The 27,654-nt window shown below is 41.9% G+C and overlaps 1 protein-coding gene across 17 annotated transcripts in view; it reads left to right on the top strand.

Moving 5' to 3' along the window:
• Window positions 1-27,654, top strand: part of PPFIBP1 (PPFIA binding protein 1) — a 195,727-nt gene that overhangs the window by 138,663 nt on the left and 29,410 nt on the right. For 4 of the 17 annotated variants that reach the window (XM_075004063.1, XM_075004068.1, XM_075004102.1 and 1 more), the window contains 11 exons: window positions 3,029-3,121; window positions 3,662-3,754; window positions 6,553-6,667; window positions 9,898-10,047; window positions 12,245-12,306; window positions 13,146-13,230; window positions 17,993-18,150; window positions 21,274-21,404; window positions 23,728-23,781; window positions 24,414-24,474; window positions 25,505-25,534. In XM_075004063.1, coding sequence (XP_074860164.1) covers window positions 3,029-3,121; window positions 3,662-3,754; window positions 6,553-6,667; window positions 9,898-10,047; window positions 12,245-12,306; window positions 13,146-13,230; window positions 17,993-18,150; window positions 21,274-21,404; window positions 23,728-23,781; window positions 24,414-24,474; window positions 25,505-25,534 — 1,032 coding nt within the window. Of the gene's footprint in view, window positions 1-3,028; window positions 3,152-3,661; window positions 3,755-6,552; window positions 6,668-9,897; window positions 10,048-10,233; window positions 10,267-12,244; window positions 12,307-13,145; window positions 13,231-17,992; window positions 18,151-21,273; window positions 21,405-23,727; window positions 23,782-24,413; window positions 24,475-25,504; window positions 25,535-27,654 lie in introns of all 17 variants that reach the window. The other 13 variants (XM_075004191.1, XM_075004158.1, XM_075004116.1 and 10 more) reach the window with 7 other exon arrangements.

Genomic DNA, 27,654 nt, shown 5'->3' with positions numbered 1-27,654 from the left:
ACAGGAATGACTTAAATTCCTGTCATAGTTCAGGACTATGTTGACTGAATGCCCTAGCCCCACCTTTCTTCTGTTAAGAATTATCCACTTTCTCAGTCTTGTCTGATTTTAATTAAGCAATGTAAATACTGGTATCTGATCTTCAGGGTTGTTGGGTATCTAGCACAGTATAGCCAGTGAACTAGGGTGGACACAGGTAAAAGACAAGTGTAGGCTGAGAACGTCAGGAATCGCAAGCCATTCCAGACAGCCATAAATATAATGGGGTGGCAATGTTGCGTAGCTTGTCGCATAAGAAGGGTCTATGTTACTGGCTGGCTGCCACGGGTGAAAGTAGGTTGCAGAACCTTATATAAAAAGTGGTAAAACTAAGCAACATGTTGTCCTTGGGGCTCAAAAGTTGTTAAAACACAAGACTTTAGTCATTTTTCCATCCTCCTGTGCCTGCTTTCTAGGACTCATAAAAAGTTAATATATTTTTTGTGATTGTTTTTCAGTGAAACAGCATCACAATTGCTGCAGTGCTTTCTTAAAATGAAAGCAATTTTAGCCAAAATGTAATACTGGTCTTAGCATCAGTGCGGAAACCTCAGATTAACAAAACAGACGTGTTTGAATAAAAAGTTATCCAAAGGGTTCTTTCAGACCTCCGGCCTTAGCACTTGGGTCGTTGTTTTCTCCTGCCAAATAGGAAGAACTCTGGTTTTTATGGTTAAATACCTTTTGTTGTTTTTCCGGCAAGCCATGGCTTGTTTACTTTTACGGAGAACACTGTCTTGTGGTGAATGTTTGGTGTTAGAGAAGCTGAGGGTTCCAAATACATACACTGCTCATTTCTTCTTGGTTTAATTACCCTAGGATCTTTGTGAAATCTGTTCCCTCCACTGTGCTCTGCAAATACAGATATAAAGGACTCCTAATTCACTGTCTGTAATTTGTGATTAGGGTGACCATATGTCCCAAGGCTAAATATGGGACATCTTTGGCGGGGGGGTAACGACACCTTCCTGGTGCCTGAAATAGGGGACTGTCCCAGCCAAAATGGGACAAATGGTCACCCTATTCTGGCATTGGCTGCCTTGAGTGGGGGCTGCCACCCTGCTCGGGGGATGGGAGCTCCCTGGCTGTGAAGGGCAGCTGTGGCTCCCGGCTGCCCCATGCCTTGGGGTGCCAAGGGGGGGGCCGCAGCCCCACCAGAGCTCCTCCGTGTGCTGGTGCTCCTCCCAGCTCCCCGAAACTACAGGGAACCGGGTGGCAGCTGTGCCAGTTTGGCTCCTGGTTTCCCCAAGGTATGGTGAGCTGGGACCAGGCAGCAGCTGCCCCCTCACCCCCCACTGCATTAATACAGGGCAGTTAGCCCCTTTGTTAAAATAAATCAGGGCACCTTCCTGGCGCCTGAAATACAGGGCTGTCCTGAACAAAATGGGATGGACGGTCACCCTGTTTATGATGGATAATCCTTAAATAGTGTGGCAGCTGAATCTACGTGAGAGGCAGGAGAGTCTGGTGGTGATGACACTGCACACCTGGATTCTGTTCTCGGCTCTGCGATGGACTTCCTGTTTGATCTTGAGCAAATCACTTCATCTGTCTTTGCAGCTGTGTAAAACGGAAATGTTGATGATAATCACTGGAACACTTACTTGCTTTTTGATTGAAACACAGTCAACCGTGGGTTTAAGCTGATTTATTTTTGTAAAGAGTTCTACAACTGGAATTTCGTGGCCCAGAATGCTCTGCCCCTGCCACCCCCCACCCTACTGCTAGAATATTGAAAGCTGCTTGTCCGTACCTGTGTCACGCTTGGTGAAATGCAGCTGCTTCGAAAGGTTCAGGAAGGGCAAAGAAGGACATCTTTGTGGAAGACAGTTCCCAATCCATGAGGGATAGGCCTGATTCTGAAGCAAGTGGGGAGTAAGTGGATTTCACAAAGCCCACACACAACAGTGTTCACAGCAGTTTTTATTGCTCAGGAGGCAAACAGCTTGTGAGGGCAGTTGCATTTATCCTCGGGAAAAGTGCATTGCTATTCCATTTCCCTTAACATGAGCAAAAATACAGAACCTTAGGGATAATGTTCTGTCTGTTTCAGTGACAATATAGATATAACAATCAATAATGAAATGTCACCTACTGAAATGACATACATAAATAATTTGGATTCATATTATGTAATCTTTTCTCACTTGCTCTCCAGTAAGAGGTTTGTTTGATCTTGGTGTGCAGTCTTGGATAAAAGTAACTTGCTTGTTTGATTTTGTATAAGTAGAGGGTTTGTTTTGTTTTTGTTTTTGTTTTGTTTTGTTTTAACGGGTAACTGGTATTTTCCCATTTGTATTTTAGAGGGAGGACCAGAAACAAGACCTAATCTCATAGAAATATTGCAGAGTTATTAGGACAGAGTCTCTCTTTCCTTGTTATTTCCTTCACGCCTTTGCAAAGTGGGTGTCAAGGGTTACCAGATCAGGACTGTAGCATTTTGTATCCACATTCTCATTATTTTATATAGCTATAAATGACTGCAGGATGGCAGAGGATCAGGCTGGTTTTTTCACTTAAAAGTTAATAATTCAGCTGATTGTTGCCTGCGTGCATTACTTTGGTGCTTTGAAGAGAAAACTGGGAAATCCATGGGTTTTATTCTAAGTTACGTAACAGTCTCTGTGCTGCTCTGGAAATATAGAAGTGCTCTAAATGTGGCCAGACTGTGGCCTGTTTTGATTTATACGTGGCCAAGAAGGAACATGGAGAGCACATCAGCCACAGAAAGCTCCCTTTGCTCACCTGCTTCTCTCCTTCGTTCCTGAATTCCTCCAGAATTGGAGCCCATGGATGGTCCACCAAGCTCTGAGTTGCTTGAATATTTGTCCTGACCTATTTTTGTACTTTGTGTATCTGTATGCATGGGTGTAGGGGAGCAGGGAGGGAAGCTAGTGCTTTGTTTTTACTTCCCCACTGATGTGTGGTTAAGTTGTTCTGTTTTGTTTACTGAATTTCTTTGTGGTTTTTTTTCCCCCCTCTCATGCAGGGTTTGATGCAGGAAATCAATGAATTACGGTTAAGGGTGGGAGAGATGGATAATGAAAAACTTCAGTACGAGAAGAAGCTTAAATCTACCAAAGTGAGTTACACAGTGGGAAAGAGGGGAGAGGTGAGCGTAGGTTGCAAACTTTAGAATTGCCTGGTTTTCCACTTACTAAGGTCTTCAGAGTTTGCAGATCCAGGGTTTTTGTGGTGCCTTTTTTTTAAAGAAAAGAACCATTTGTGTATAAAATTCTGATTTCAAACCTCAACACAGAAATCAGGGGTGAAGGTTCAGATCAGGGCCACTGGTTCAACCCCACTTCTGAGAAGCACCCTTGCATTAGTTAACTAGCTGCTAGCAGCAATGCTGTATTTAAATTCTGTTTAGATATTCCTATGCTTGTGGGTCAGGAAGTAAAGTTTGTAATAAGAGAGGTTTGGGCACGGGATGAAAACTAAGCATTATTTTCTTTCAAATATGCTATAAATTATCCATGTTTATCCTGAAGAGAAAGCCATGCCATGTGCAACTCTAGTGTCATCTCTCTGAAGTATCTAACTCTTGCGAATGCCATTAGCAATCTAGCCTGTTTCTTTTCTATCTAGTTTTCTCTCATTCTTCTGTCTCTGTTACCAGTCTTTAATGGCCAAACTTTCTAGCATGAAAATCAAAGTGGGTCAGATGCAGTATGAAAAACAGCGGATGGAGCAAAAATGCCAGATATTAAAGGTGTAGTAGATCGTGGGTAATATTGGGCCTGTTTGAATCCTTTCTGCGCAACCCGCTTTGTGGTCTGTGTGTTATCTTGCTGTCATGCTGTCTGTGTTCTTTATCGATTACTTCCTGTTGACATGCAGTGTACTCTTACCAGTAGAAACTAAACCTTCTGAGGCAAGATGTTCTTTATAAATTTTAAAGCATAAATAGATGTCTAGAGGAATTTCAGAGGTGCATGGTCCTTCAATGTGTTACCTACAACTTTATTTTAAATTTAAATGATCTCCCTTCAGAACGGTAATTTTCACGTCTCTGGCTTGCATTCGTTATTCAGAAAAAGCTCTTACTGCCTAGAGCAGAACAGACAGACAGACACACACTAATTTCTCAAATAACAAGCAGTCCTTTGGCACCTTAAAGACTAATACATTTATTAGGCTATTAGCTTTTGAGCTTTTACCCACAAAATCTCATGACTTAATAAATGTGCTAGTCTCTAAGGTGTTACAGGACTGCTTGTCATAAAGAGGCTTCTTGTCACATCATAGAACTGGAAGCGACCTTGAGAGGTCGAGTCCAATCCACTGCTTTCACAGAAGGACCTGTCACCATCTCTAACATGTTTTGTTTTTAATCTAACCTGCCCCATGCCCTGGAAAGGCCCCCTCAAGGTTTGGGCTCACAGCCCTGGGTTTACAAGGCTGGTACTCCTAACCACTTACTTGTTGTTTGTGAAGCTACAGAATAACATGGCTGTGAGTCTAGTTTCTCAGTAATGTCTCACCAAAGAGTTGATAATGTATTTTAAACAAGTAAATAATTGTAATACATCACCTTTCACGTACGTTACTAACGTAAACTAATAGACCACGTTAAGTTCACTGAGAAAGGTACAGAAAACCCTTGAGTTACGTGGGGGTTGCATTTCTGCAACCCCTGCATAACTTGCCTTTTCATGCAAGCTGGCGGGGGATGGGAACCAGACAGCAGCCTGGTTTCTGGCTCCACTGGGCTTTCAGGAGCCAGGTAACTGACCAGAGAAGTAGGAATGGTCTGTTTCCTGGGTCCCAGAGTGGCAGGGAGCCAGGAACCAGGGGGCAGCCTGGTTCCCATCTTCCTGCTGGTTGCCACTTGCGGGACCCAGGAGACTAAGCAGCTGATCAGTTTCCTGGGTCCCTCAGGTGGTGGGGAGCTGGAAATCAGGGGGCAGCCTGGCTCCTGGCTCCTCTCCCCTCTTAGCTTCTGTCAGGGATGGCAGTCATGTTAACCCAAGACATGAACAATTTGATTGTGCGTATCTCAAGGGTTTACTGTACTCTACATGAGACACTGAATGGAACTCTCATTTCAGTCTCAGTTCTTATTTTAAAGACTCTTAAAGATTCTCAGGGACACATTTGTGGAAGAGTGTAGGGGCCCAGACCCACATGCTCTGTGGAACTAAACCTTGCACTGAAATCTGTACTGGTTTGAAGCGTCTGGGGCATTTAAATCTAAATGTTAAATTTTGACTTATTAGTTTTGTGATTTAATAGAAGTGCTAGGAATTGCAAAGACGTTTTTGTGTTTTGGTTTTAGAAAGGAAGTTGAGCAGATACCATTTTATAATTGTAAAATACACTTCCATAAAGGGTAAATCCTATTCCAGCTACTCCCACGAGGAGTCCAGTTGAGGCCAAAGGGATGTGTAATAAGGTGAGCAGAATTTGGGCCCCAAGTCTGGAAACAAAACTTAATGCTGCATCAGTTCAGAAGCATTTTTCTGATCCCAAGCACTGTAAGAGCTTTGAGTATTCCAATGAAATGAGACCTGAATCCTACGCACTCTCTGATGTTTAGTTCTAAAAATCAAATCACTGCTAAGGAGATGCAATGGCAAACCATCTAAAATGTAAGTTGTAGGTGAGCTAATCTGCGTAGCTACAGGGACACAATCCTAGATTGTCAGAATGGAAAATGAGCTTAGATGGAATATCTAGTCCATGAGGTTTGGTCTGGTTTTTCCATATTTAGAGCCACACTGCTAAAACTGCCTGTGACTTATTTTCTTTCATTTTTGTCTGAATTGCTTTTCAGAGTGTTTTGCTTTTATTATATTTTGATTGATTTTCTTTCATAGCCAGTTGTTCGAATTGATAAAATTGTTCATGGCCTGTTTTGAGACAGTGCTGAATTCAAAAATAAATAAAGCAACATCTATTAACCATCAAACACATGCCATAAGCATACGCATTTTGTGTGTTCAGATGCTACCAGATAAAATTCTAGACCCCAAATACAGCATGATTTAATTATTATGCAACTGTATTTCACTTTTGGCATTTCAAACATACAAAAGTGCTGTGAAAGTGCCATGAAGCATTTTGTGTCATCCTCTTTAATTCTACTATTTATGCATGCTGAAAAGAAATAACCCTTTTTCCTGTTGCTATTTTTAATTCAGACAAAAAAAAGTATACATTTAAACTGGTGATGGGACTTGCATGGAAAACTCGGTTTGAATCCAAACTATTGCAAAGTTTGGGGCTGTTTGAACCTAGGGAAAGGGTCTGTTCTGTTCTAGAGATAGTGGCTTTTGCTACAAAGTTCAGGTTCAAAGTTTTGGGGACAAATTCTCAGCTGATGTTATTAGCCCAGTGTTATGATATTCCATAACAACTTACACCAGATGAGCCTCTTCCCCGGGGGCTTTTTAGGTGTGAAATTTCCATTGGGAACCATCTCTAACTTAAATAGTAAAAAATATTTTGAAAGCTCCTTTTAAAATTCAACTGCTGTTCTTATGGATAAATGATTATGGCTCTGTACAGGATGAACTGGCATCTTTGAAAGGAAAACTGGAACAGAAGGAAGCAGAAGTAAGAAGGCTACAAGAAAAATTGGTTTGCAAGATGAAAGGAGAAGGAGTTGAAATAACTGACAGAGGTAAGAAGGAAGGAGGCTTTCTGTTAAGTGGAAGAATCTGGCAGTTTCTCTTGCAGTTGTAATTATGGCTTAACTCTTAAATCATTGTTTCTGTCGGTTGTTAGAAGGGAATCGTTTGTTACAAGTATAATTTACTATTCTAATGGAGAAGGTTATATTGGTAAAATGACACTTTTGCTGGTATAACAGTGTCTGTGTTGGGGCTTGGCTGAGCCAAGTCAGGTAGAGGTAAAGGAAAAAAAATACACCCCTGACTGACTTAGCAGCGCTGGCAAACATTTTAAGTATAGGCCAAGCCTATGTGGTTGATAGTCAGGATGTGCACAAGCCCTATAGGCACTGTTTAGAAGCCCCACGTAAGCCCTAGCTGAGTCCTGCTTGAACTGAAATTCTTGTGGATGGTTTTCATTGTGGTCAACATTTTGCACTTTCTGAGTGAAAAACTGGAAATTTCACCCTTTTCTAGAACTTTTTAAAAAATCAATTGGGGAGGTTTTGTCAAAATGTTACAGGGATTTTTAAAAAGATGGTTTTCCTTAAAAATTTGTAACCAACAATAATTGGCATTTTTTGACCAGATCTCACGCACCTCTCAGCAACATATGCCTGCTCTAGTCAGTCTTTAGATCGCTAAGGCTGCATCTGTAATATGAGGTAAATTCAAATTTAAGGCAGTTTGATTGAGATTACAATATGATGTGTCTTCACTGTAAATACCATTAGCTCGATTTAGGGAGCATTAGTATTGATATCATAACTGGGTGTAGCGTCAAGTTCAAATTTAAAAATTCGAGTAAAGGCCAGTGTGGAAGTGCCGCATCTTAAAACAGAATTTATTGGCCTCCAGAGGTGTCCCGTATGTAACCCACAGTGCTCCGCTTTGGCCGCTGTTCTTGGGTGCATAGGAATTAGGTAACAATTAGGAAGACCGTGAATTTCAAATTGGGACTAGGAAGCCTGTGGCTGTGGGCTCCTGTTTGTATGAGAGGCTGAAAAACAATCTGTCTGTCTTTGCTGTTAGCGCTGTGAGCATATCTACCCATTACAAACAGCCCCAATGTGGTTCTGTTTCTACCTGTGCACTTGGTATATTTTTCTGCACCTCCTGGTGCCAGCCTGCTGCTTCATTTCACCACAACACACCATGTGACAGCAAGGCTGTTGTGGTGGTCCTCCTTGTATGAGAGCCCCCCTGGCCACCCCAGGTGCCAGACAGTCAGAATCTTTCCTACGCTCAGCCACATCATCTGGCCAGCCCCTGACCCAATATGAGGACATGCCTGCTGTTCGGTGTTGACCATGCTGTCAGGTAGCACCATGTCCTGGCTTGTGCTCAGTGAGGGCTCCAAGGGCAGGAAAAATTTTCAGGGTCAACTGCTTCAACTGCCCCCCTCACCTCCACCAAAAATACTTTCAGGGCCTTGCTGCTGTCTGGGAGAAGTCTCCCCTGGGCAGCTAAGAATTTTGGGCCCTGGCTGCCACCTGGGGGAGACTTCTGCCCGGATACTGCTTCAGCCCCCACCCGCACTCAACCCCTTCCACACACACACCCTGCCACAATAAGGACGCTGGCAGCTAGCTGCAGCCAGGGGAAAATCTCCCCCAGGAGCTATGAATTGCAGGTCCTGGCTGCTGCCTGGGGGGAACAGTTCAAGTGGCCCTCGAGCCACAGACCCCGCACCCCACTGCCAAAAAAGATGTTTGGGGACCTTGTCAACTGGCCATTCAACCTCCCAAATACCAAACCAACCCACAAAGGCAGTGAAATTTGGCGAGCCCCATCCCCCACCCCCCACATTGGCAATGCCTGTGTGGCAAACAGAGAAGCCAAAAATCTTTTCATAGACTTTTCTATCCTCCTTCTTCTAACTTTGGACCCCTTCACCCAGGGAAGAGTGGGTGGAGGGCCAGCTGAGAACACAAACTGTGCACAGAAGCTGTATAATGAACTGGGAAGGCAAGAACCCTCCCCTCACCCAATCTTTTTTCAAAACCATCACTGTCTACTCTTTCTTCTTGCTTTGCGTTGTCCCTGTATTTTCAGAGATTAGACATAATCAAGGGAGCAGGGACAGTCAGTGGAGGGCCAGCTGAGAAGACATGCGTCTGCTGCTTTTTATAAAATCTTCCATAATTCAGTTACAGCTACTGTTTTAAAAAGCAATTTAGTTATAGAAGAGTTTAGGCGGTCTTTGATGATGCATTAGTTTTCCTTCCTTCTACCTGGAAAATGGATGTTTGTTTATGTGGCAGAGGAATAAGGGCAGTGAAATGTGAGAAAATGAAGTCAGATACCAGCAACCACTTGTGGGGCATTTTTCCCATGCTTTACCAGCGATAATACCCAGAATGCTACAGGGCTGAGGGAACTGTGGGGTAGGGTCCCACAAAGAGTGCACTGCTGCAACAGTCAATGTTTTGCCAATTGAGTGTGATAGCAATAAGTCGACTTTGTGAGGAGCGCATGAGGAGGGGAGGATAGTCAGATTTGAATTTATGAAGTCCAGCATTATAAAATCAATATTATTAAATCTGAATTTATGTCATAGTAGACGTAGCCTAAGATTCCATTAAGAATATAAGAACATCTATATTGCATCTGACCAAAGGCCCATCTAGCCTGGTATCCTATCTTCTGATAGTGGCCAAATGCCAGTTGTTCCAGAGGCATGAACAGAACAGGTAATCACCTCCTCTCTCACCCGTTCCCAGCTTCTGACAAACAGAGTCTAGGGACACCATTCCAATCCAGCCATTGATGGACCTATCCTAGAAGCATATTTTTTTTTGTAAAATATGCTTCATTACATTTGCCAGACTAGCATGAAGAATTATCGCACTATAAATAAACTGGGCTTCTGCTGCAAAGATGAATATGTACATTATCCTCACAGTTTTTGTTTGTTCATTTGTATTGCATTTATTACTTATGTTGAGCTTTTTCCTGAAGGGTGCTGAGCATTCTCAGCCTCCATGCTCTCATTAACTTGTGGTATGGAGACATAATTTGCAAAGTTCGGAAACACACAGAGTCCCTGGCTTTACTATGAATAAACCAATATACTGTTCTTTTTGGAAAAATGTTAAACAATGCATTTATTTGCGATGAATGCAATTGCATTATTTGAAGATTATCTGCTGCGGTTCACAGACATATGCTTACCTGAACGATTACATTCTGTCATCTTCTGTTAGTTGCTAGTAAAGCATAGTACATTTCACGTCAACAGTGATACATGACACAGTAAGAGCATCCTGCTGGGAAAAATACATACAACACAAACTATGTGAAAACGTACAGGTGGGAAAATATGCTGAGACCTTTTATAAGGCCAAAACAACTCTCATGCCAGTGCCCTTAGAAAGTTTGGCTTCAACAGGTGAGTGTTGTGTGCAATCTCAGAGGATTGGGCTGTTAAATTATAAATGTTTGTTTTACTCTTGTTATCTTGAGGGTAAGGAATGATTCACTGATGACATCAACAGTAACTGTGTGTGATACTAACTGGTATTTAACATCCATAATCTGTATGCTAATTTCAAATCCACTGGGTTTTCCTGCACAGATGAAAATTGTAAAAAGAAGCTCAAAGACAAAAGTAAGGTTTCCTGGTGTCTTTTCACAAGCATTTGTACTTCGGAAGTCCTCTCCACTATAGCTTTCTGCATGTGTTTTTTAAAAACTGCTTTAACAAAAGCTGCTAGGTTGCCTCATCTATAACCGTCACTTACATTATTAGAAAAGAAGAGAAATTTCAATATGCTGTGACTTTTTTTAAATACAAATCTTTTTACTGCAAATATCGTAAACAAAATCTTTGATGTGGTTTCCTGAGACAGCCAGTGAGAGGAGAGCCTGCTATGCTTGCTCATTTCTAGGTGTTTTATGTGCCTACTGGATGTGGCTTGTTATAGAAGGGCTTGTAAGAAATTAAATTGTTCCGCTTAAGAAGCATATTTTTACAGATGGTTGAATAAATAGATTTTTCTTCATAAAGGCATCTATAAATAAAAAGTTTCCTTCTATATTAAGCGCAGTCACAATATACTAGGCCAAACTCTGCTAACATAAGTTGACTGAAGTCAGTGGAGTTGCACTATCAGAGAACTTGTGCATCTAACTTTAGCCACCTGAATTTATCCAGTGAGCGACTCTTGCACAGGATGATGCATCTTGCACATCTTTCTTTGGCCTTATGTTTTGCTGAGAATGAACTTTCTTCTCCCTCTTAGCAGTAACCATTGGTTATAATTAGTAACAGAGAGAAAGCCGTGCTAGTCTATTTACTATCAAAACAAAAAAGCAGTCCAGTAGCACTTGAAAGACTAACAAAATAGGTGATGAGCCTTCGTGGGACAGACCCACTTCTTCAGACTATAGCCACACCAGAACAGACTCAATATTTAAGAACAGACTCAATATTTGGTCTGGTTCTTGGGGCCCCCAGCCCCTTTCCTGCCCCTTTTGCTCTCTGGTTTGCTCACCTTGATAGTGTTTTTCTGATTTGTCAACCTTGATTACTATTTTTGGTTCTCTGTGCCTTAAATATTGAGTCTCTGTTCTGGTATGGCTATGGTCTGGAGAGGTGGGTCTGTCCCATGAAGGCTCATCACCTAATAAATTATATTGTTAGTCTTTAAAGTGCTACTGGACTGCTTTTTTGTTTTGGTTACAGTTGTTAGTGTGTGATAACTGATAACAGGTTAAAACTCTAATCTGTGATGTTGCAAAGCAGAATTTTTACATCTTGGGCTTTTGATGCCTCTTTTATATTTCTAACGTATTAAATTTTAAAACTTCATTTGCTCATTCAAAAGAGGTAGTTTTCCAAAAGAGGAAGAGAGCATTGCTGCCTCTTAAAAACACCAAATGAAAAAAAAATCCATTTTGATTGCCAAAGTAAACAGTGGCATTTACCTATTTTGTAAGCGAGGATTATAGATGAAGCACAATTTGCACTCATCTCTGTTTTAAGGATTGTTTTCCAGATCTAAACTACAGCGCACACTCTAGCATGACTGCTCATCACAGTGAATAAGATATGCCATTCCATCATGCTGTTCCCATTTCTACATACATTCTGGGTTGTGACTAAGCCTTATGACACAATGCTTTTCCTACCATGTCCACAATCCATTGCTTTATTCCATTGATTTGTATAGCTGGGTTGGTAAAATGCCTTGTGGAATGTTTGGCTGTTACCATAATGGACTGTTTTATTGTACTCTGATTTGTAATATTTTGTTTGGAACTCTTATGTGTAGTTATTCCGTTATTTAGAGGATAGAAGTAGCACAGAATAAGCATCGTTCAATGAGTAAGCAGTTTTCTTAGAATCGTTTGGGATATGAATATTTTCTGAATTCAGTCATTTAGTACTTGAAAGCTGCTTCTATCGAGAGAATGTTCTGAATCTTTTTCTTGCTTTACATTTCAGATCAAAATAATTTTTCCTGGTTTGCATTTTGTTTGCTAATTTATTGTAGGCCTCACTTCAGAAATTGTCAGGATGTTTTGTTTTTTCCATTTGCCTTCTCATTTCCTCTGACCTGTGCAATTGTGTTGTGTATTTCTAGATGTAGAGGTACAGAAAATGAAGAAGGCTGTGGAGTCGCTAATGGCAGCGAATGAAGAAAAGGTAGCAAAACAGTCACTCATTAAGTTGTGTGATATCACGTCTCTGTTGCAGTCATCTGACGTGAATGGTTACGGTTCACTCTGAAGATTAATCAATAAAGATCTGATTCTGTCTTCATTGAAGTGAGCAGGTGCATTGCAATCGCTTCTGATGGGAACATAAATTGGCACTTAATCATTGTATACTGCAAATCCTGGCCTTGAAAGTAATCCTTCCTCCCACAAGTAGTGCCACTGAATTCAGTGGGGCCCCTCACATCAGTAACGTTTGTGGCTCAGGGCGTATCACATAAACTACTTTGAAAATGTAAATCTCTGCTTAGAAGACCCGTGAGTTACTGTGGGCCAGATTTGAACAGGAGTTTTCAATAAAGTAGGTAGCACATTTTGAATGTGGATGCCCACTGTTTGCACATGCGCATATCATTTTGTGTATGCGTATGAGTTTGTGTAGAATTTGCAGATGTCTTTTGAGAATTTGTCCCTGTACCTCATCTAAGCCTCTAAAATCAATAGACTGAGTGCCCTTTTCTTTAAAAATGGCATAAAATATGAATACATGATGTTTTTGTTTTCTTTTGGAGATGGGATAAAGCTGCAAAATTTGAGGCCCACCTTAAATTTTGGGGAATTTGAATCTTCTACATTTAGATGCTAAATTTTGGTTACGTCCTTTATAAAGAACCCAGATTTTACCAAATATAGATCCAGGTTTGGATGTTCAGCATTCCGCAGGCTTTGAGTTTTTATGTTAAACTGGTTTAATTTATTTCGGCTTCCATTTCTTATTTTTGACTCTTCGTACGAGAAATGACTTGATGGACCCCATCTTTATTTTAGGATCGGAAGATAGAAGAGCTGCGACAGTCCCTGAATCGCTATAAGAAAGTGCAGGACATGGTGGTAATGGCTCAGGGTAAAAAAGGTACGGTGCAAGTGCCAAGATTTCCCATTTTGCTGACATGTAAACTGGACACATACCAGGGCACTATTAGGTATTTAGCTCTTGCACTTACTATCTTTCCAGGTAAGGTTGTATTAAGAACCAGTTCCTCAAATGATGTAAATTGGTATAGCTCCATTGCAGACAAAGCGGTTACACCAGTTAACACCAGAGAGAACTCGCCTTGATGATTTTGTAGGGAGCAGGTAGCAACTCCTATAAATTAGATGGCCTGATATTTTCCATTTTAAAGGGATTCTCATGACTGTATTTTGAGAGGCCCTGTCACCTCTGTTGACTGCTGCAAGCCTTTGAAATCCAGGAAGGGGAAAGTCCTTGGGCTAGAGAAATTCCTCTTTCTTTGACCCACAAAATCCCATTGAGGTTTAAACTGTTAAAAATAGCAGGGGCGAATGCTTGGGGAGAATTGGCAGCCTTCCAAAATAATACCCGGACATGACTGTTTTGAAGAGCTGAGCATCCTCCATCACTGTAGCAGCATCACACGCCAGCACTAGGAATATTTGAGGGCTGACAAAGCAACTGCAGTAATAGGCCAGCAGTACTGAAATTGGGAGGTCAGGTTCCCAAAGTGGGTCTCAGACCCCTTTTACTGGGGTCACCAGGGGTCGCTTAAACTTGCTGGAACCCAGGGCTGAATCTTGAGTCCTGCCACATGGGGCTGAATCTAAAGGCTGAGGGCTTTAGCCCTGGGCAGCGGGGCTCAGGGTATAGGCCCCTGCTGGGAGCTGAAGCACTTGTGCTTTGCCGCTCCCAGCTCCCTGGGCCTGTAGAGTTTGTATATAGGCTCAGGTTTCATTCCCTACCTTACTGAGGCAGTGCAGTAATTTTAGTGTCGGAAGGGGATCGCGGTGTGGTGGAGTTTTTGAGAACCCCTGGAATAAGTGATGGGCAGGAGAAAGCCAAGCTTGACCTCATCCACCTTCATCACATTCTCTGAGCCAGCATGTGCCTCAGGCTCCCATTCTCCCCGTGGAGAAGATGACCTAGAACAAGAACCTTCTCCCTCACCCATTATGTGGAATGGGAAGAGGGAAGGAACCAGAATGGACCAGACTCCCGCGACCATCCCTTAAAAGCTGGCACATGTTACGTATGGCCTTCCACCCCTCTGCGATCACAGACTTCTCACCTGCCAGATAATGCACTCAGTCCCATAGCTCAAGAGGTAGAATTCTGTGCTGTAAAAGGGTTATTCAGGTTTCCTAAGCAAACACTCAAAAGTTGGAAAATGCCAGAGAATGAAGATGAGCTGTGCAATCTTATTTAGCCCCAGGACCATTTTTAAAGAAAAGAGGAATTTCTGCCGAAAAACTTCATGGTGGTGAAGATCAAGGTGGGGGGTGTTTGTGGCCTGAGTGCCTTTGACCTTTCAAAATATGGGAATTAAACACACTCGAAAAACTCAGTCCTAGGGTTTCTGTTTGGAAGCAAGACATCCAAGCTACCTTTGTTCTGTCCCTGTTGCACCACCCTGAGAAAATCACCAATTCGTGCCTCCGTAACCATCCGTAAGGACCAGATGAATTCTATCAATGCCAAACTGTCAAGCTTACAGTGAGTGTGCGGCTTTGCATCTCTGTTGTTGTTGTCCTATGTAACACACACAGACACACTTCTACAAATTCCTGTTTAGACAAGGTGCATGGTGAAAGCAGTCGTTTTTGGGTCACTGAGAGCCTGATGCTAAGGCTGTTGACGTCAGTGGAAGGAATGCCATTGACTTCAGTGGGCTTTGGATGAGAATGTAGGAACGTAATCTTTTCTGGAGCTGAGAGGACTAACCTCCTCATGGTAAATGATTTAGCTACTAGTGTCATTAGACCCCAGCTTGCATGTCCCTGTATACAAACTTCATATGTCTATGTCATAAAATTTGATCACTGACCTGAAATGAGCAAAGATTGGTATGACAAATTAACCTGCTTAGTAATGGGGATGGAGAGAGAAGGTGGGAGATTGAATCCAAGGTTCAGTGGTGTGCATTTGAGACACTTCACATGCCGCAGAAAATGAGTCTGTTTCTCTCTTGTATGGTTCACAGGACAAAGCGGCCACAGTTACACTAGTGAGTTTTGTGCACAAACTCCCAGTTTTCTCCACACAACTGTTGGAACAGCCACGTGCAAAACGCCCTACATGCCACAAGAAATGATCGCTTGTCGACGAAACTCAGCACTTTTGCCGGCAGCGTTCTGCCTCTCAGGCGTGAGGCATAATATCACTGTTGATAGCTTCTGTAGACAAAAAAGCTGTGTGGACGCTCTGGGAGGCCTTCTCTTCACAAAGAGGACGTGTGGAACAATGCATAGTAACAGAGAGATAGCCGTGTGTTAGTCTGTAGTCCAGCAAACCAAAGCAGCAGAAGTGTAGCACTTCAACGATTAACAAAATGATTTATTCAGTGATGAGCTTTCGTGGGACTTACCCACTTCATGATCTGATAAAGGGGGTCTGTCCCACAAAAGCTCATTACCGAATAAATCATGTTGTTAGTCTTTAAAGTGCTCCATTTCTGCTGCTTTGATCTAGAATGGCCAGCCCTGCTTGCAGTGCTTCCGGGTGCCTGTTTTGGTCAAGAGAGCGGCTGGGCAGTCCGCCCGCTCTGTCGACAGAGGACTCCTCCAATTGGCTTTTGTGTGTGACCAAACTCTGCGGACAAAAGTTTTTTCGGGAAATCTTTTCCAACAGTGACTTCTGTTGACAGAGCCAATGTTTTCAGCTAGAGAAAGAGAGGCAGTAAGGTTTAAATTTTACTTTGATACTATATCATAGGAGCTAGAAACACAGTGCTGCGAATGCCTTGCAGCTGCTTCTTTTCACTGTCAGTCATCTGGTACTTCGGTGTTGCTCCGAAGCGTAGAAATCCATAGCCTTTTCAACATTACTGAACCACTTAAAGAATGGCTGTGCTATTAGTGAAAGCAGAATGCACAAGCTCTAACATGGCAGGGAATTGGCAGAATGAGGCTCCATTGATTTGTGGCACAGTACAAACTGTCAGATTTTTTTTTCTTATTTAGAAGCTAGCACAGTAATTGATTTTGACTGTTCTTTTTCCAATTATTTACTGCTCTGAGCTGTGTCCCCATTTTCCCCATGAATGACTCAAGTGACACAGTGGGGGCAGATTTTGATTCTTCATCTTACATTTGAGATAAACACGTCTGTTCCTTTTGGTTCATTGAGAATGGCAAAAGAAACCTCTGTGTGTAGCATTTTGGGGCTTGATACATTAATAAAAAATGTTCACCATATTGAAAAAGAACCCGCAGAAATGCTTGTGTGCAGGGTGTGGGTTTCTGCTGCTGTTAGGAAATATAATAGTGTGAGCAGGATGCTTCAGTCCCCTGTGGCTCTTTGATGCAGCCACAGTTCTGTAAATGAGTTGTTGGAAACCTGGACCCAGCTAGGCTAAGCTTCCCTCCAGCCCAGGCTCTGTATGATCTGGCTTTCCCACTGCTCCATGTGGGCCCCACCATAAGCCCTGCTTTAGGTATAAATGAGAGAGGACAGCAGTCAGAGGGACAGAGCCACAGCACAAAGTATGATGGGGATTACAGGCAGTGCTGCTACATAGGAACTGGGACACAGGCAACTCTTCAGGGCTAACTTACTCCAGGGACCACAGTGGCCTTCGCAGTAGCTTGGAATTGGGAGGGCACCAAGCCATCATCAGTCCTTTTCCACTAACCTCAGTGTCTGTGTCCAGCCTCGCAGTGGCACAGTAAAATATCTTTCCTCATGTGTTTACGTGAGGATTATGCTTTCTGATTCCACAGGAACCCCAGATAAACCTCATAGACTCTGTCTGGAGTTCACTTACTATACTTCTTTGAAAGAACATTCATTTGAAACTATAAGATTTATCTGGCTTTGCCTGGGGCTGGCCTGGGTGGAGGGACCACACAGGTCTCGCACCAGCTGCTCCCCTGGGGCTGGGTACTTGCTGCCCACCCACCTCTAGTCGTTCATGAGCATAACTGTCCCTCTTATCACACTCCTCCCTTTCCATTTGATGTGAAGCAATTGCATTCCATGTAAATCCCATTTTCCTGGCACAACCAAACCCTGACTTTGCTGTAAGTTACGATAAGAGGAAGCTGTATACCACATTTGAATGACTGGATGCATGGATGGACGGATACACAGACAGTAGACAGCGATTTAGAAGAAATTCAGCCCTCTTGGATTTAAAAAACATGTTCGCTTCTCAGCATGCAGGGTTTGTTCCAAATATTGCTTAGACATGAAATTCCAAATAAGGATTCAGAAGACCAGATTTTCAGCTTGAAGTTGCCATAATGCTGTTAAAGCCAGTGGAGCTATGCTGAATTACACCAGTTAAGGATCTGACTCTCATTGGGAAACTTAACTTGCCTTTTATTGTATGGGCCTTGTAGCGATGGGTATTTTAACTTATGGCCTGCTTTGGTATGGCTGGAATTTTGGAGCTCCTTCTATTAGCCACTGAGACATTCTTTTTATTGTTGGAGTATTGCTTTAAACTCTGTTAAGGGAATCATGGTGCCAGTCAGGAAGAGGTTAAAGAAGCCAGCCATCCCACCCTTGCACCCTGTCTACTCCTATCACTGTCACTCTCCCCCAACCTCTCAGTCTGTTGCCCTATTGAACCCTTAAATAAAAGTCCTGGCTTTGTCCTCAGAATACTACTCAAACATACTGAACTAAAGCCAGTCCGTTTGCATCTCTTTTCTGTTAGGCAAAGAAAGTGAATGTGAGGAATTTTTAAATTCAGGATCTGTTTCAGCGGTTTTTTTGGACATGCAGAATTTAATTGATCAAGAGAAAAGCTCATTGCCTGTTCCAGTAATCAGCTCTCCAAGTCATGAGGAGTCTAATACCAGTGCTCCCGAAGAGGTATTGTTCTATACTTTCTCTCAGTGTATCAATACTTGATAATGTGATTCATACTATACTTGCCTGGGTCTGTATTCTCATTGATTTTATGCAAAATCTTATTTAAGAGCTTATTTTCAGTTATCTGAAATGAACTGATTTTAAATACTCAGTTTAATATATATACTGCAGTAAAGGAACACAGTGAAGTTGAAATTTTCTCCATTTCCAAAATTGAATTACAGGTAGTTTATGATCTGCCCCCTGCCAACGTGCTTGATTTTACAAGTATGTTTTCCTAAATTTAAAATATTCATCTCACCTTTCAAAGCTCTCATGCATAATGAAGAACTAATTGATTATACAGAGAACACCAGTGGAAATAGCTGTACACCAAATGCACTAAGCAAACTGAAACAAACTATTTCCTTTCCGGTCTTACCTCCCCTCTCCCACACATACACACAAATATTTACTTTATAGTAATCTTCAGGGTACCTTGTAACAATAGTGGGTCAAAAAATTTCAGAGGAGTCTGATTCTTTTAAGTTGATAATAGTAGTGTCCCTTTAAACGTAGGGCATGGCCCAGCATTCCTTCAGCTGGTGATCTAGGTGAACAGGTAGTGGAGGGTTGGGCTTTAAGAGAGAGTACTGTATCATGGCAGTTATGTATAGCATCAGGTAATATATTACACTGAGGTAATGTGGTGAATTCTCTGAATAGCAAAATTTGCTGCATTTTATAAGCACGTATTTCTTCACACAACACTCAGTCAAGCTGTGGAACTCTGCTAGAGAAAGTTGTGAAGGCCAAGACTATATGAGGCTTAAAAAAGAACTAGACAGATTCATGGACAATAGGTCCATTGATGGTTGTTAGCCAGCACGGGCAGGGAGGGCATCGTTAGCATCTGTGTACCAGAATCTGGGCATGAATGAAAGGGAGTAGATCACTTGATGATTACCTGCAATGTTATTCCCTCTGGGGCACTGGGCATTGGCCATTGTCGGAACATATGACCCGAGGACCTTTAGCCTGACCCAGTAATGGCCATTCTGATGTTCTTATCTTCAGTACTCTTCAGTCCTCCTCTTTCTGGATATCTGTTTTGTACTTCTTTCCTCTCACTGACTCAATCCATGTTTTAAAACACACTGTGAATTTATAGCATGCGAGTTGTCTTGGCTTCTGAAGTACCCTAAGTTTTGAATAATTGTTCCACATTTTATTTGTTAACCATCTTACGTTAGAACATTTTAAATGGTCTGAGCTCTTACAATTATCTGTCATGGTCTTGATCTGTCAGAGATACATGCAAGTAACATTATATGTGTGAGTAAGCCTTGTTGACTTCTGTGGGACTACTCATATGTGAAAAGTTACTCATTTGTGTCGGTTATTGGTGAGATTAAGACTCTAGTTTTTATTTAGTATATTTTCCAAGTCTGGTGCTGCTGCCTTCTGAAAGGCACTGAATAGCATGGAATAGGGTGTTCGATTCTGTGTGTAGAATGTATACATTCATATATTGCTTTTCTTGGTGCCGATTTAAAGAACGAGGGTGGAAATGTATTATTGTAGTACCTAGAAGCCCTAGTCATGGACTGAGAAACCATTGCACTAACAGTTGTACAAAGGCAGCTGAAATCCCATCCCAAAGGGCTTGCAATTTAAGTGTAAAACAAGAGAGGGCAGATGGAGATGATGAAGATACCCAGCTGCATTCTATCTTCAGTTTCCTTTACAAACATGTCTTGCATTTGCATTGTAAAATAATGGGGAAGTATTTATCTACTGTCCTGTTATACTACATGTATTTAAACTGTTCCTTGTGTTTACTAATATCTGAGATTAAAAAAAATTGGAAAAATATAATTTTCTCTTACTTTTATGTTTGGACCTCAGTTCAGCAAATTACTTAAACATCTGGGCATATCGCACTGAAATAGCATTTAATGGGACATAAGCACAAACACAAAGTTAAGCACCTGCTTAAAGGCTTCCAGGGACGGATTTAAACAAATACATAAAGTGAATTCAGCTATTAACGTTATGTAGATATTAAATAGGGGGTTAAAATTACTTTTTAAAAATCCACATGAAAAATGATAGAGAGTACCATAGCCCTCGAACTCACGTGTGGGTTGTGTTCCTGGGCAGCCACGAAAGTCAAATTTCTCATAAGTTGGGATGAGGTCCGGGGAGGGGCCCTGCCACCAATGGGTCCCCCAGTCCTGACTGCACTTGACTCCCAGCTTTCCATCACTGGTGGGAGCCAGGAAACTGACCGGTGCAGTAGCACTGTTCAGTTTCCTGGCTCCCCCAAGTTGCAGGGACCTGGGAACCAGGCTGCAGGGTGAGCATGGCAGGGGTGCAGCAGAGCTTGTGGATTTCAACTTGTGTTTATTCCAAGAATCGCTCAAGCCAAAACCATGTTTGTATGGGTATTTTTGAATTATACCATTGAATCAAAGAGCGAGCATATAATTTTCTATTAAAACCTAAGTGATGTTTCAAATGTCCTGTTGGAAATTTAGTTTTCTATTACGTTCCATAGGACTTTTCCTGGTAGTGTTTTTATCAAATAATTTTAACAGTATGCATGTATTTTACTGTTCTGTTCTGATATAAATGTGAGTAGTCCCATCAAACCAATAGGATGTATCCCCTGCGTAAAGCTGTGTGTGTGTAAATAAGTCCGTATTCAGCCTGTGTTTAAGTGCTGTGCTGGATCAGACCCCTAGTGCCTACAGCCACAGAGAGGCACTTTCTATCTGAAAGGAAATAAATAGATTAAATAATTGTCAGCCTTGTTGGGTGTCTCGTAGCAGCCCAGGAGTGAACAGAGACGGAGAGTGAACTACTTTTTCGCATCATATGGGAGTTCATGGGGGAGAGGCATTGATCAGGCAGCATCAAGAGTTTTATGCTGCTTTTATCCATCCTATTATACCTTCTATGTATATCAGAGGATTTTAAGCTCTTCAGCCCGGCTCATCTTTATAGGCACTCGACTATGTTTATAGTAAACAGAAAATATACCAGGTGCTTTGTGTCAGACTTTTATTTTGTGACTGATCTATTTGATTCTTATTTTCATTCAGAGTTTGTAATGAAGGATACTTTTTTTTTTTTTAAAAGAATTCATTGCAGATTCACACCAGCATCTTGCAAGTATCAATCCCAGCTTTTTCACCAATATCCAAAAGCTCAGAAGCAGCTACAGAAAAAGTAAAAGCACAGCTTAAACCAGACATTACGAGTGATGTGAGGTATAGTTATTGCAAACTATTTCTAACTCGTATATAAAGCCAAAGTTTTGTTGCGACATGTTAGGTGTAATTTTGTTTGTTAGTCAAACTAGCGCTGTCACATATTATACTGTAGGGCTAAACTGTATGCTTATCAAACCAACTTGTTTATTCATGTCTATTGTTATCCATTATAGCACCAGTAACGTGCAATGTGCTTGCTAAGAAAGAAGGCACTGAAATTGATAGGATTGTTGTGGGGATATGTTGCCCTGTAGTGTCTCCCCGCTGGCTGAGTGTGACGTGATAGGTGTTCCCTGCTTCAGTTTCTTTCCCTGAGATGGGTCTCCATCGCACAAACTAGTCAGTGCTGGAGCTGTGGCGTAGCTTTCTGGCCAAGTCTCTCTCTCTCTCTCTCTCTCTCTCTCTCTCTCTCTCTCTCACACACACACACACACACACACACACACACACACACACACACACACACACACACACACACACACACACACACACACACACACACACACACACACACACACACACACACCCCCCCCTCCATAAGCCCTTCTGGGGTAGCAAATGTCCAACTAAAATATCCCAGCAAACATAAAAGTTCTTCTACCCTTGGTTATTTTTCTTCTGCTCATGCTCTGGGACCGGATTTTGGGAAACCTCTGAGAAACTTTATGGCTCTGGGCTAGAGCACTCAGCCCTTGATTACAGTTCTGAGCCCCTGCTGGGCCCTGGTCCAGTAGAGCACTGGTTCCATTGGAGAACCCTTTTTCTGCTGACCCTAGCACTGAGCCAGCCATATACAAGAACCTGCCCATTCCCTATGGTTCTACAGGGAAGACTGAGCTCTCTCAGCCCTTGTACTATCACTGTACCTTGTGCTATCACTTGACCCTCCTTAACCATGCCGCCTCAGTCTGGAAGTAACTGGTGACCTATGGCAAATACATGTCTGGCCGCATTTCCCCCTTAAAGAGGCCATCACCCTCTTTCAGGGATGAACATCAGGCTGATGGAGTGTGGTAAGGAAACAGGGTAATTGTTTTTATCTTTTATATAAGCAGCTTAACAGTAACAGAGAGGGAGCCGTGCTAGTCTATAAACTATCATAACAAAGAAGAGTCAAGTAGCACTTTAAAGCTTGAGTGCTAATTAATTATTTTGCTAGTCTTTAAAGTGCTACTTGACTGTTCTTTGTTATGATAAACAGCTTAGTTTGAGATATAATATCATAATGTGTAGTGTGAATTTTTTGTAAGTGATTTGTTTGTAGAGGTTTTCCATAGTTACTAAAAATCACTGCACAAAGCACTGCAAAAACCAAATGAAAACGGAGAGTGGCTAGCTAGCACTGATCACTAGAGCCATAACTAAACTATCAGGAAGATGAACCACCTTTTCAAGAAGTCTGAGGAACAGACTTCCTTAGGCTTGGCTTATAACAGTGGAATGGGTTTTTCTCGCCTGGAGCCTACATAAGTGCAGATTTTAATAAGGGGCACTGGTTGACCTTTTTAAAGCTGACTTAATGAGTACAGCCTTAACTGCGGAACTCCTGGTAAAGCCTGATGGGGGGGCGTTTGGCTAAACTCCTTAAATTGTCTTTTGAAGATCTCATACATTATTTTTATTTATAATAATATGCAATATTGGGAATCGAAATGTCATGAATTCTCATTGATATAAGATTATCTTTGATGTTAGTGAGAAAACTAGAGCAGACAAGTGTTGAAGTGTGCTTTCTTTGGCCCTGATCCAGGAAAGCATCTCCACCCAGGACAGCACTTGTTCTTATATATTTCTGAATCAGGATCTGTGTCTTTCTCTGCTCTCTCCTCCACACCTTCTTCCCACTCTTCCACTGATTTATGTATTTCTTCATGCTGTGCTGCCACTCGTGTAGCTTAAGCCTTAGGCAGTGCGAATCTCATTTCTTGTTCATTTCCTCTATTTCTAAAGAAAAACACCGGGACCACACTCATTGCCAGAGTTTTCATAAGTTGCCTGTGTCCTCAATTATTGCAATGGCATGTGAAATGCGACACATGCTGTGACCTCTTCATTTACTCAGACTCAATGCCAGAATATGTTGATTAGCCTGTAGTGCTTGCAGTGATGTAGGAAGTCTTTGTTATGTTTTTTGAGTTCACTCTCACCCTTTTTCCTTTATAACAAAAGGGAAAAATTTGATTTGTGATAATAAATAACCATTCAGGTGAAAAGAGAGTTAAAATTCACTAGATGAGAAGACAGGAATTCTGTACCAATAGGATATGTATTGATGGGATTCTTAGGTGTCTTATAATGTAGTGTGCTATTTGATTTACAGTGAAGGAAAAGCACCAGGTTCCTCTGTAGAAACACAGCCTTGTGACAGTCCACTGTAAGTACTATTTCAAGGAATTAAATGCTTCTGCATAGATGCCTTTCCACTGTATTTTTAAAGATTTTTTTAGTGATCATGTGAAAATATGTGCACTAATTCTAACCATATTAAATTATTTAAAAATAATATGGTGATGTTGAAAGTTTCCTGACAACTTCAGTGTTGACACCTATATCCTATAATAATTTATCATGCTCTTTCTACAAATGTATACTGGTGTCTTACTTCTGTTGTAGCATGAAATATTTTCAGTCTAGTCATGTAATATCAGTGGGCTTGGAGATTTTGTTTTTTTTTACCATGTACACATGACTTACGTTTGCTTGCAAGTTATGCATGCAATTTGCCTCATGCAAGTGTATGTTTTGGATGTGTATTTTCAGCTTACCTTTTGGAAAATGTAACTTTGAAGCAAAGAATTTCAGAGTTTATCTTCCTGCCACTCCAGCATTAGTATAATTAGCAGTAATTATGCTATGGAACATCTCCTAATAAGTAGCCACCACCATGGGAGGAATTAACAAAGGAGTGCTGTAATACAATTTTTATGTAGTTGTTCAGTATACATTTGTCTTTGAAACAATAAATTTGATCCTCTACTAATTTTGATTTTTGTGTTCTTATTGTAGAGCTTCAGCCCTGCAGGAATCTAGCTGTCTGGGCAATCTGAAGAAAGAGGCCTCAGAAGTGGTTAGTTTTGCTTTTTAGTCCTTTTTTTCCACCTTATTATTTCAGCTCAGGTTGTCTACCCCACTTGTGGCCTCTTGAATGGTGCAAGGGACTGGAATTTGGCTGTCGCTGGCTGTCTTAGAATTCATATGGCAGTATGGAAGTTCTCTTAGCTGGCATAGAGCTACTTCCTCCACCAGTTCTGCCTCTCTTTCCCGCATGAGGTCTGGAGCAGAGTAGAGCTCTGTTTGTTCAATTTACAGCTGGTTGTGGCCCCATTTGTAACAGAATCCTGTGATGTTAAGGAAGGAGAAAATCTGTCACTGAATGCGAGGCAGATTTACATAAAGAAATCTCCTGCACTCCAAAGCTGTGTCTTCATTAGATTAAAGGGTGTATCTTAACTCAAGTTGCCAACTAGATGTAAAGTCATAGTAAAGACAAGTCAGTTTGCCATTGTCGTTCGTGTAAGTTTGCAGAGAAAGTTAAAAACTAGAGACCTGAGCATATCAGAGCTAGAGATAGGTGAATTATGGACATGTAGGAAAGTGAATTTTGCTTAGGGTTAAAAATCTTCATCTGCCTTTAATGAGAACCAAAATTAAATGGTTAGGGTAGATCTGAGTCCTGCTATATTGAAATCTGATAATCAGCTATAATTCAGACTCACTTCCAAATGGAGAGCTATGGCAGGGCAAACCTGCAATTATACTTGGTAAGATTTATTTGCACTGTGCTCACAGAAAGGCTTTTTGCCAAAATTATGTGTGTGTAATTTTTATAATTCGATCCAATCTCATTTGTACAAAGTCATTAATAAATCAGGAATTAAAAAGGACTATATTATGAAATCCAAAATCTAAACAGAATGGTATGTATGGGGTGGGGAGAGAAAAAAAAACATTAAGCATTAGCATTAATCTAGGGGAAGTATAGTTTTTAAGTGATTTCTTTTGAAAAATAGCAAAGAAAGCTCACTATTATTAACTGATATGATTTAAATAACTGTAATAACTAGGAGTTTTAACACTTCTTTATCCTTCCCAAACAGGACAAAGAACCTGAACAGAAACCGATAGAGGTAACTTTTATGTGTATCTGTGTGTGAAGTGATGCAGAGAGCAGAAGGTGTTTTGCATAGTATTGCTATATTAACATACAGCCTCAGAATTTTTCAGGCAGAATAGCACACCTGCAAGTGAGGTTGTGGAGTGTGATTCAGAGAATGTATTTGGGTCCCCACTATCCCTTTTGTGTCAAATTGACATTCTCTCTCTCTCTCTCTCTCTCTCTCTCTCTCTCTCTCTCTCTTATTTTGACTGGCTGAGAATAAATAAACTCACTGAATAGCTATTGTTCCCCGACTTCTCTGGAGGCAAAGATCTTCAAATCACTGCTTCCTAGCTGAGCTTCTCCCCTCATCTATGTTCACCCTGCCCCAAAGATGTCCCTTATTTTTATGGGTTGTCTTGGCTAAGTAGGACTCCGTGGGACTTGCCACCAAAATCATTTCTGCATCTCCTATGGAAGCCAGAGGATTCCTTGCAGAGCAGCAAAAGCAGCTCCTGTTCCTTCAGCATGCTCCACCCTTCTCAGCCCAGGATCAAGGGATATAAAGTTTCTCCATCCCTGTGAGGTTACACACTGCTCCACCATGAACTAAAAAAGCTGGTCTCTGATTTATTTATCTTTATAGCATTTGCATATAACTTGTTTTTTTTCTATTTGAGAAACCTTCCAAGTTCATGCTGTTTTGTAGTAGAGTTGCAATTATCTTTTTACAGTGGTTGCCATTAAAAAGTAACCATTTACCAACCGCTACCTAGTATGCAGCCACTGTTTCCTAGTCGAAGTAATTGGAAAGAATCCTCATATCTCAGATTACACTTTAATAGGCATGACTGTTTTTCTTCAGGAGAATTGTTGTACTTGAGGTGTGAGTGCATTTACCTCACCAGTCAGAGACCATGAAAAGTTACACACCATTTGTTTAAAAACCCAGCATAAACAGAGAGTGATTGTTAATATTATAGTTCTCATCTTGATGATCAAAGCTGCCAGAATTTTACAAATCTATTTTATGTCTCCACAATATACAGTAAACCCTCAAGTTACATGGAGGTTGTGTTCCTGCAACCCCCAGGTAACTCAAATTTTTTCGCAAGTCAGGGAGGAGATGGGAACCAGGCTACAGCCTGGCTTCCAGCTCCCCTGGGCTTGCATGAGCCGGGAAACTGACCAGCTGGTGGGCTGACCTGGTCGGCTGGTCAGTTTCCTGTCTCCCAGAGTGATGGGGAGCCAGGGACAGGGACGGCCTGGTTCCCATCTCCTCACTGCTTGCGGACCCCAGGAAACTGACCAGCACAGCGCAGGAGGGAACCAGGCTGCTACTTCAGGGGCCTGGTAAACTGACCAGCCATGAGCTGGTCAATTTCCTGAGTCCTCCCCACCCCCAAGCAGCAGAGAGCTGGGAACCAGGCAGCAGCCTGGCTCCTGGCTCTCCTCCCCTTACAGAGCTGGGAAACTGCATGCTATTTGCTTGCTGCTTTTGTTTCTTTCAATTGGACAATGGAAATAGACTGCTAGTCAGGCCCAAGGACAGGAATAAGTTGTGGGGGGAGGGGCAAAAAGCACAACTGCCCAAGTGACTCAGGAGATTTAAAGGGCCCAGGGGCCTACCTTCAAATCACCCAGGCAAGCTTCAGGGTTCTTTGGCATGTGTGGGGTGGTACTGGTGGCAGCGACAGGGGTGGGGCTGACATGTGGAAGCCCAGGCCATGACGGAAGAGCGTGCTCAGCCACTGCAGGGCGCAGTTCTGCCCAAATGTCAGGCAGTCCTCATCCATATGGATGCAGCTTGTGCATGAGTGGGGGCCCATTAACTGTTCTGCCCTGGGGTCCAGCAATTTCTGTCAGTGGGGCTGCTGCTAGTCCAGGGATTTATTCATTTACTTATTTATTTTTTCCATACTGTGCTCTGCAAATGGCGGATGGTTCATGGAGACTTTCTGGCAATCTGCAGAGAGCTGGCCAATCATGAGGTGCTTGTTCTTCCTCTTTTTTCCCAGAAACTTTCAGAGGGAGACAAAGGAGCTCAAGATTTCACGGAATCGCGCCTCGTGTGAATGTGTAGTTAATGTATTATTTCAAAATCTCACTTTTGCGAGACATGAAATGTTTAGAACAGAAATGCCACTGTTT

The sequence above is a fragment of the Carettochelys insculpta genome, chromosome 1 (assembly GCF_033958435.1).
Source record: "Carettochelys insculpta isolate YL-2023 chromosome 1, ASM3395843v1, whole genome shotgun sequence".
NCBI lineage: Eukaryota > Metazoa > Chordata > Testudines > Carettochelyidae > Carettochelys > Carettochelys insculpta.
The sequence above is the reverse complement of the archived record's forward strand: the minus strand, read 5'-3'. Positions and strand labels throughout refer to the sequence as shown.